The sequence below is a fragment of the Schistocerca gregaria genome, chromosome 7 (genome assembly GCF_023897955.1).
Source record: "Schistocerca gregaria isolate iqSchGreg1 chromosome 7, iqSchGreg1.2, whole genome shotgun sequence".
Taxonomy (NCBI): domain Eukaryota; kingdom Metazoa; phylum Arthropoda; class Insecta; order Orthoptera; family Acrididae; genus Schistocerca; species Schistocerca gregaria.
Window position 1 is genome coordinate 307,207,565 of NC_064926.1, and position 11,031 is coordinate 307,218,595.

The 11,031-nt window shown below is 38.5% G+C and overlaps 1 protein-coding gene across 1 annotated transcript in view; it reads right to left on the reverse strand.

The window, feature by feature from the left end:
- The window catches only part of LOC126282375 (uncharacterized), a 79,216-nt gene extending 71,267 nt beyond the window's left edge, over positions 1–7,949 (reverse strand). The window contains exons 1-2 of the mRNA XM_049982034.1: positions 6,860–7,949; positions 5,412–6,736 (exon numbers count right to left, since the gene is read on the reverse strand). Of these exons, the coding sequence (XP_049837991.1) occupies positions 5,412–6,736; positions 6,860–7,372 (1,838 nt within the window). The 5' untranslated portion in view covers positions 7,373–7,949. The remainder of the gene's footprint in view (positions 1–5,411; positions 6,737–6,859) is intronic.
- Positions 7,950–11,031: the final 3,082 nt, after the last annotated feature.

The following is an 11,031-nucleotide window of genomic DNA, read 5'->3' on the forward strand; positions in this document are numbered from 1 at the left end:
CCTCTTAAGCTAACTTAAATCTACTGAGCTCAGATGCTAAACTAAGGGACGAGGCAAAGCAGCAGCACAAAACAAATTAATACAAACAGCAATGTCCCAAAAAATGGAAATTGGTAAAGCAATTGCAATATTACAACTAATATAAGGCGCTGTGCAGCAAACAAGAAAAACAAATCCCTAGTAAAACTGGCTTAACAGAGTAATACAAAGTCAAATTCAGTAACATTACGCCTGGCACAGAGCAGCAAATGCAATAGCTTATAACTAAACATGACAAAGCTCAAGCAGAAAAAATATTACAGTAAAAACAACAATGCAGAAAAGGGAAATGTCTATTCACATATTAATATCTATGTCATTAAAGTGGTGCACCACAAGAAGTTATCCTACCATAAAAATTACCAAGTACTTGAAAACAAAATTATGTATGCAGTTCCTGTGAAGAGAAGTCTTTTTGTGCTCCTTCGTTTTTTTAAGTATATCGTAAAGTTATTATTTACTGCATCTGTAGGCATAAAATAACTATATTAGTACATCTATTAAATTGTATTTTAACCAATGCTGCAGTGCAGATAGAAACTAGATATTAAACAAAATGAGTAAATAAATATATAAAGCAATCCATATGGCATTTCTCTCAAATAGCAAGACAATAGCCATGTAATGTTTCTCATCGTTTCATTAGGCATTTTAGTAAATATCATAAATTAAGAGCTCCGCAGTATAATCATATGTTTTCAAGTTTGAGCGTGTCGTATTTGCGACTCTTTCTACAAAGAAACGGTCAATAGCGATCATAATGGACCCTTTTTTTTTTACCTGAGCCTCTGAAAGGCACACACTAATGGCTTTTTTCCCAGGCGACTGTCGCACAGCTGGGTGCCCACGACGCATTATGTGCAGGTGGTCACTTACCTTTCTTACTGAAAAAATTACGACAGCAGTTTCCGCTACAGTGACAGTCTCATATAAAAATATTTTCACAGGTTGAGAATTTGTGTTACAAATCTGTAGAAACAAAATCCTTTAAATATAATAGTGTCCAAAAATTTTCGCCAGCAAAGTGATTATTCAAGCATATACACACATTTCATAACTCTTAAAGTACGATTCTCGGTTTCCAACATCCTTTTTTCACAAACCAGAGTCCCTAACCACTACTCTTTATTCCTTACCTTATTCGTCGACACTTCTTCAATATTTCATCATAACAGATATATAGCATAATCAAATAACTCTTATAGCATCAGATTATTGACCATAAACATACCACAACAGCATAATACACATAGTCATCGTAATAATAACATCATAACACCTCAGTCAAATCTCAAAATCGTCGTAGCTTCTTCCAATAATTTCAAAACATAAAATAATTCTCTGCTCATGTCAAAAGTGTCATCTACCACAACCGTACTTTAAAAATCATGATCTCATACCCAATTATGTCATTCAAAGCTCTCATAGTATCACAATGGTTCCGAAAATGTATGAACAGTTCACAAAGTACAGACAAAATACAATTTCGTAAGTGTGAAGTTATTCAACTGTGTAATTACGTAAACATCTGTCACTGATGTAGTAAAATGAATGTTTGCCTCTCCCAGTTAAATGATCAGATAGCTGTGTAATTAATGTGTTAGAGGAATACGGTACCGATGTGTAAAGTTGTATAAACAAATACCATATTAGCTAGGGCTCCTTGTGCTTGCCAAACACATGGTACACAAAGTAGGCGTGTACCCCCCTGAGGATTAATGTAATTATATCCTCAGATGTTACAGATTACAGCAATGGAATGAAATGTATCACGGAAAACCTTTGTATCATTGTATTTCAAATATCTTTAAAAATAAATGTTTTAAGTACAAAATTAGCAGTGGAGTCATGAGGCATTTCATTCAGCACGTTTTGAAATAAGTGTAAATATCTGTCCCAATGCTGATGCTTTCTGTGACAATAAAGTCTGCAAAGCTTATTGATTTCTTTCATAATCCGTTCAGACGGGTTACAATGTGGTGAGTACAATGAAATAAAAACAGATTTGATTTTATGGTTACAAAGCATGCGTGACCAAACAGCAGATCTGAATTGCGGTCCGTTATCTGAAATTACTTTACTAACGTGTCCAACTTCACGTAAGAAATTTTTAACAAAGGCGTTGGATATAGACCGTCCAGTGGCTTTACGTAACGGAGTGAAAGAAACAAATTTTGAAGTAAGTTCAACAGCGACTAGAACGTACGAAATTCCATTAGATGTTCTGACAAGCGGTCCCAAGAGATCAACAGCAGCAAATTCTTTTAATTTAGAAGGAATGATAGGAAACAATGGAGCACGATGCGAGACAGTAGATGGTTTCGCCTTGTGACAAACTTTACAAATAGACAAGACTCTTCGAATTCTCTTTTCCATATTGTTAAAATGACAAGTCGTTCGAAGAATATGATAACATTTTCGTGGACCAAAATGTGCATAGCTGAAATGAATGTACCAAATCAGCTTATTAACGAAATCGTCTGAAATGCAAAGTACCCATAGCTTGTCATCAACAGAGCAGCGTTTGAACAGTATGTTGTTCCTAACCAGATAATAATGCCGAATCTGTGTGTGTGTGTCTTTTCATGCCATTTACTTTTGATGTCTTTCCAAATCGGATCTTTATCTTGTTCATGAGCAATGTCCTTTAAAGTTGTGGTGATGAAATTTTCAAAGGCGACTTTCTGAATGTAAAGAATACTGAAATTTTTATCGAGGTTCCTTTCTGTGTTACTTTTCTCGAGCCCAGCCGGTGCGCGTGACAGTGCGTCCGCAACAATGTTCTCCTTGCCGGGAATGTAGACTATTGTGAAGTGGAATTCTTGCAGAAACAATGCCCAACGTTTTAACCTGTCATGATTTAATTTTGAAGACATAAGAAATTGTAATGAACGATGGTCACTGTATACTTTTACGTGCTTACCATAAAGAAAGAAACGGAGTTTGTTAAATGCCCAAACGATAGCTAAAGCTTCTAATTCAGTAACGGAATAATTTTTTTTCAGATTTTGTTAGCACTCGGCTAGCAAAAGCAATGGTTTTCTGAACAGTAATGTCATTTTCTGTGGCTTCTTGAAATAAAAGGGCACCAAGACCGACTTTAGAAGAATCCGTGCTAAGGCAAAAATCTTGTGAGAGATCTGGATGAGCTAGTAATGGCGCGTTAAGTAGCGATTCTTTCAAAGAGTTGAATTCCAACTGTGCTTGTTCGTCCCAGTTCCAAATAGTATTTTTTCCAGCGAGAGAACAAAGTTTTGGTGTAACTAGAATTTGCATATTCAGAAAACGACGGTAAAAATTTACGAGGCCTAGAAAACTGCGGACTTGTTTTTTTGTGGATGGAACTGGAATGGCTCTGATTGCTTCTAACTTTTCAGGATTCGGCTGAATGCCTTCAGAAGAAATAATATGTCCCAAAAACTTCAACCTTTGTCCTACCGAATTCAGACTTTTCCAAGTTAACTGTAATTCCAGATTTTGTAAAAATATATAACACGCTGTTGAGGATGCGATTATGTTGTTCCCATGAGGCTTCTGCTATCAGAATATCGTCCACATATAAGGTGATGTGACGTTTTAAGAACTCAGGTAATATGGAATTTAGCCCGCGAATGAATGCTGCCGAAGAAATGTTCAAACCAAAAGGAAGTTTCCGAAACTGATAAACACCGAAACAAAGGAAAGCTGTGTATTTTCTACATTCAGGGTGAAGTTCGATCTGATAAAAGCTGGATCTGAGATCAATGGAAGACAACACTTTTACACCATTAAAATTTTGAAGTAGTTCTTCCAACTTTTGCGGCGTGTCTGTTTCAGGAATAATGATAGTATTGATTTGTCTCGAATCTAATACAAGCCTGATCGATCCATTTTTCTTCTCAACAACATGTAATGGATTGTTGTATGAGCTTACTGCAGGCTCAATAATGCCCTCGTCAAGCATAGATTGTATTTCTGTTCTAACACGGTCCCTATAATGTGCTGGAATTACGTGTGGTCTAACACAAAATTTAGTATGCTCACGAACACGAAATTGGTACTGAAATCCCTAGATTGTTCCTGTATTGTGTGTAAAAACTGTGGAATGTGCTTGAAAAATCTCAAAAAGGTCCTGCCTATCAGTGTCATTACAATTCTCAATTGTTTGAATTTTATTCTGAATTAACTCATTAGTTTCAAATATTCCGTCGATATCATCTCTGTCAGTACTTGCAGAGTGATTATTAGTGTCTAGTTACGTAGAAAATTCCGAACTGTTGTCTAACAGAAGATAAAGCCGATTAATTTCCTCGTCATGGTTTGAGAGCCAATCTACAAATTTCAAAGCTATTGACTTACCTTCTTTCTCTAAACTTATTTCAGCATCGTGAAAGTTTAAGATTGCTTTGTATTCATTCAAAAAGTCTACTCCCAGTATAATTTCCGTCGACAATAATGGAACAATAAGAAAGTTCATAGGGAATCTGCGGCTTTGACAAAAGAATTCTAAGTTGGTTTGTTGACGTACATCCACACTTTTTCCAATGACTGCACCTTGTAATTTAATCTTGCGTAACGGAAGCGTGGAGCAATCGTTCGATTTGTTGCATTTGCTAAATGCTGTTTCACTAATTACTGAAATGGGACAGCCTAAGTCAAGTACTGCCGTAAATTTTACGTCATTTACAGTAATGTGAATCACAGGATATGCAATGTTGTTATGTTTTACGTCGTGTTCCTGCAGTATGATGTCCCTAATGTCTTCCATTTTTACGTAATTACTAGCTACGGCAGCTGAGTCGTCAGTTTCATGCGTACGTTTTGTGGCTGCCAACTGTATGAGTCATTGCCTATTGTGTCTTTGTTGGCGCGCGTCGTTATTGGGAATTGGAGACCTAACTTCTACAAATTCACCTTGTCGAGATGGCCCTGCTCTGTTTGAATCCCGGCAGTTCTGCTGCAATACAGGTCTGTCGTTACGATCATATCGTCTGTCGTCATGTCGGTAGATTCCATAGTTTCTTTCTTGTCGGTCACGTGGTGGAGAATTTCTCCCTGAATCGTAACTGCGCGCTGGACCGTTGCGTCTTAAGTTATTCCGTCTCCCCTGATAATAATTATTTTGGTTCCCGTATTGTCTGTTTCTCTGATTGTGTCTGTGATATTCATTACTACGGAAACGCGATCTTTCTCTGTAACTATTACTCTGCCAGTGGTTGTCATATGGGTGGTGTCTGTTTTGGTCACGATTTGTGTTGTGAGAATGGCCTTGTCGTGTCCAGTTATTCTTTCTTTCATCGCGGAATTGCGACGGATGTGACCTGTAGTGATTGTTGTGTTCCTGTTTTCGCATTCCGCGATTGTCAGTGTCAATTTCTAATTCTTGTAAGAGCCCCTGAAAAGCTTCAATGTCGTCTTTGCAGCGTCCTGCCAAAATAATATTCCTTAAATGTTCAGGAAATTTCATTATGCAAATGCGGATGAGTTCTGAAGGGCTATATGGGTTTGAAAGATATTGGTTCTTATGCAACATGTCTTCAAAATATTTGACAAGACTGGAAAATTCAGATTGTTCAAAGTGTTTCATCATCATTATGCTATGTTTTACTCGGTCTTGTGTAGCTTGAGACCAATATGCTGAGAGGAAAGCATGATAAAATTCTCCTTCACTGTGACAATCGTGAATGACCGATCGCATTCTTACAGCTGGTTCATTCTCCAAGTAGCCACACATAAATTCTAATCTGTGTTCTAATGACCAGTTGGGAGGAAAACAATGAGAGAATTGATGAAGCCACGCTTGTGGATGAATGTCGTTGCCAGAATTCTTAAATGTTTTGAATTTGCGTGTAGTAATGAACAGCTTATGGTCAAAATCATCATGTCGGCGAGTCGCATGTCGGTCATTGTTACGTCGTTTCAGCGGTTCCATCTCAAAATTCGGTGTACCTTGCCAATTTCTTTCATAATTTCCGAAGTGCCCTGTGTTATTATTTTGTGGCTGTTCCGTATTTCTATGTCCCTCTTCCCGTATTGGAGCGCGAGTGTCCTCTGAAATACGTAATCGTTGTATTACCTGTGTCAGCTGATCTTGTACTTCCCGGATTTCTCTTTGGTGTTGCGTACTAATTTGATTCAGACTTTGTTTGAATTTCCTAATTTGTTTGCACTCTTCTGTGTCATTAAAGACTACCGGTTTCGTGTCATTCAGATTATCATCTACCTTCGTAGATAAATTAGTGAACTGATCCGAAAGTTCGGCTACTTTCTCCGATAGTGAACACATTTCCTCAGTGTGTTTTTCTGAACCAAGTTTCAGAGTGTCCATTTGTGTTGAAATCGAATCTACTGTGTCCTTTAAGTTTTCCTGAGTTCTTGCAAGTTGCATAACCGAATCGGTGGATGCAACTGAGTCCATTTTAGCTTGCAAGGTGTCGTGATTTTCACGAAAAACAGTTTGCAATTCTTTTATGGCTGCTTCATGATTCTGTAATGCGTTTTCATGCCGCGAAAAAATAGGTTGAAAATGCTCACAAACTTGTGTTTTTACGTCATTACAGATTTTTTGACATTTCGATTCAATGTTATGTAACTCAGTAGTTAAATCTTCACGTGTTTGTTCAAGTGTGGTGTCTAACTTCCGAAGATTTTGTTCCATTGTGTCTAACTTTTGAAGCTTTTGCTGTGTTTGTCTCTGATTTTGTTCCATTGTGTCTAACTTTTGAAGATTATGTTCCATTGTGTCCAACTGTTGCTGTGTTTGTCTCTGATTTTGTTCCATTGCGTCTAACTTTTGAAGCTTTTGCTGTGTTTGTCTCTGATTTTGTTCCATTGTGTCTACCTTTTGAAGCTTTTGTCCCATTTGTTGCATTAATTGTAATAACAGTGCACTGGTGTCTGAAACATGTTCCTTAGTGCTAATTGGCAATGTATTTGAACCGACAATATTCGCAGTTTGAAAAACAGAAAATGTGTCTTGACTTATTTGAGAAAACGGTGAGGACGCAAAACCTGAATCTACAGTATTTGCAAGAATGTGTCCTGTCATTCCGGACTCCTGAGGCGAGCGGTTGCCAACCGATCGATCGATAATGCTTCCCTGTTCACTAATTGTTTCACTGTCTACACCATTGTTTGCAGCCCGCTCCATTTCCCTATGTACAATTACCAAATTACTACTTTGAACATTAGTTAATTCATTACATGGTGGCGCTAACACACTGCTTTCGTCTTCACTGTCATTTCTCAGTTTACTTTGGAGCCTAGTATTACGTTTTTCACACGCCATTATTATTTCACACGACAACACAGAAAAGCACAATTTGAAGAGCAAAATAAGAAAACACATTAACATAGCACTGAAAATAATAACTAGTTAACTGCAAGCGCAGCTGCGAAATACTTCGTGCAAAAACTACATGCATGCCAAAACGGTTTTACTGTACAAAAATGAAAGACTGCAAATACAAAGGAAATTCTCTCTATGATTACGCGCTAGCAATAAACAAAAGCTACACTAATTACACAAACTACAAGAAAAAAATCAGAAAATTCCAGTGAGGTATCCTCGGCTAAGGGTCGACATATGAAACGTCCCCTTAGAAAAATTATACACGACTGTGCTTAAACTGACACACAATAGTTTTTAGCGCAACGCAATCTGACTTTCAATAATCCCTACAAGAGAATGGCCCTGACTAACATTAACCTATATGTTTCACAAATCACTTACCTCACAAAAATCTTCGTTACTCGAACTACTGCAATACAGCGAGCGCCACTACTGCCAGCTAACTAAAAGATTCAAACTACGGAAGTCACTAACTACTGATAGGCACAGTTAGCAAATGAAAAATTTTAATAGAGAACAAACAATGTATTTACCTTAATAGTCATAATATATATATATCAGTTCATGACACCAATTCTTACAAATTTCAAAACTCCGCCATCTCTCTCCCCACGTCCACCAGTGCTGGCGACTCACCTCCAACTGCGCAACGCTACGCGCTGTTAGCGTCTAGCTGCCGCTGCCCGACACTACAATGGCAGACAACAATGCAAACTAGCCACAGACTGCGCACAGCACAGCCAGTGATTTTTCATACAGAGCGCTATGTGGCGTTACCAATAAGAAAACCTAAACAGCCTACTTACAGGAGACGTCATACATCAAAGTATGAGGCACACAAGTGAGGCATGTCGAGAGCATGTTATACCCTTAGAGCCTTGTCATACTGTTTTTATGCACTCACAATCCTCAACTGTCTCAAATTTTTTGCACAGTATATGGCAACATTATTTCAACTACGGAACAGAACCGTAGGAATGATGACTAAAAATGTTCCGGCGTATCGACAAGCGCCGGCACGAAGATGAAGAATGCAAGAGTAGAGAAGGCTGTGAGACGACGTCAGCCAATAGCCTTACGACTAGGACTGCACCACGATAGGAGCGGCCCCTACAACAGGACAATGTAAGAGCCGCTCTTGCCAGCCTCGGCCTCACAATGTTAGAGTACATAGAGAAAGACACTGGCTGTTTGCCTGTCGCCCATCGCTTGCAAAGCCTTCTTGTAATACAAAGTTAAGTCTTATCTATCTTCTTTATTGTTATAAAAACTATTAACTTGATTTTAATGAATTGATGTATAGCAATCTGAGAACGCAGCATCCTTTAGGCACTCTATATGACACGAGTAGGCAGAACCCCGCAAAAAACAATAACAATAACTGGACTCATTGTGAAAATCTGTCTATAGAGCTGGGGATTATCAGTGCAGCAGTTAAGCACATCTACCACTCCTCTGTCCATATTAAGAAAGACATTAGTAATTATTAAACCAACAGCTCTGTCCATCATCATGCAGCAAGAGTTCCGCTTCATTTTCACATACTGATAAACTCTAAACAGAAAATTCGAAACAGTATTTGACAGGGAATCAAATTGTCAAAAAATAGCCGAAGGAGACGAATGAGATAACTACCATCCACTTTATTAAAAAAAAAACAGCAGTAAAAGCTTTTTTTGTTATGAGTGATTAGTCCTCTGACTTGTCTGATACGACCTGCCATGAATTCCTCTCTTGTGCCCATCTTTTCATTTCGGAGTAGCACTTGCAGCCTCCGTCCTCAATTAGTGTCTGGATGTTAAAGCATACGTCTTAAAAACACTTTCTGTAGAGCAAAGGATTACATAAACGACACAAAGTAGGCGTTAATCAAAAATTGTCAGTGTTGAACAAAATTAAAAATTAAAAAATCTCTGTCATTCCATAAGATTCTTTGAGAGTGTAATTCATGTTACTGAAAAACTGTAGCCGCAAAACCCGTAATGGGAAATTGTAAACTTCTTGCGTCTGCGTCTTACTAACATCAACATCTTCATGATGAAAGAATGCTAATTCAATTTCTGGGCAGGACACGTGGGAACACACAAAGCGTTAAAGACATGGGCATTGATGTGATCATGGTCCAAATGTCAGCCGAAAGAATGTGTATGTAGTACAAGGGACAGGCAAATGAAAACTAAACATATGAAAAAAGTAAGTAAACTTTGTATTATTTCCAAAATAATCGCCGCAACTGTTACTGCATTTATCCCACTGCGAGACAAGAGAGTCAATGCTTTGCTGTTGTCTACGGAATCATGGTAGTACCCAGGCGTGCACCTCTTCGTCCGAAGCAAATCGACGGCCGGGAATGTCTGTCTTGAGGGCTCCAAAAATAAAGAAATTCCATGGGGGGGGGGAGGGGGGGGGAGATCGTAAATGTATAGAGGATGTGAAGGCCTGCCCACGTGTTGCCAAGGTCACTTCCATTGGGCTACATAAGCTACAAAAGTTTCACTGGAAACTCTGTACGCACCTCCACACAGTTCCGATCGCTACCCAAGCGATTTCCATATTTTTGGAGCCTTGAAGAAAGCCGCTTGTGGCCGTGGGTTGACGCCTGTCACATAGGCAACCGCAAAAATTTTCCATGAAGGCATTGATCTTCTTTTCTCACACTCAGATAGAGGTATTAACAGTTATCACAATTACTTTTGAAGCAATAAACAGTTTACTTACCTTTTTCAAATCTGTCTAGTTTTCATTTGACTGCCCCTCATCTGTTCAGTGAGGACAGCGCTTGCAACTTCAACCATAAATAAACAGCGTAACCTACGTTTCTAGCATTTGTAGACTTACAGAAATCTTTTAACAATGTTAACTGGAATGCTCTCTTTCAAATTCTAAAGGTGGCAGGGGTAAAATACAGGGAGCGAAAGGCTATTTACAATTTGTACGGAAACCAAATGACAGTTATAAGAGTCGAGGGGCATGAAAAGGAAGCAGCGGTTGGGAAGGGAGTGAGACAGGGTTGTAGCCTATCCTCGATGTTATTCAATCTGTATATTGAGCAAGCAGTGAAGGAAACAAAAGTTCGGAGTAGGTATTAAAATCCATAGAGAAGAAATAAAAACTTTGAGGTTCGCCAATGACATTGTAATTCTGTCAGAGACCGCAAAGGACTTGGAAGAGCAGTTGAACGGAATGGGTAGTGTCTTGAAAGGAGGATATAAGATGAACATCAACAAAAGCAAAACGAGGATAATGGAATGTAGTCGAATTACGTCGGGTGATGCTGAGGGAATTAGATTAGGAAATGAGACACTTAAAGTAGTAAAGGAGTTTTGCTATTTGGGGAGCAAAATAACTGATGATTGTCGAAGTAGAGAGGACATAAAAAGTATACTGGCAATGGCAAGGAAAGCGTTTCTGAAGAAGAGAAATGTGTTAACATCGAGTATAGATTTAAGTGTCAGGAAGTCATTTCTGAAAGTATTTGTATGGAGCGTGAAGTGGAAGTGAAACATGGACGATAAATAGTTTGGACAAGAAGAGAATAGAAGCTTTTGAAATGTGGTGCTACAGAAGAATGCTGAAGATTAGATGGGTAGATCACATAACTCATGAGGAAGTATTGAATAGGATTGGGGAGAAGAGAAGTTTGTGGCACAACTTGACTAGCA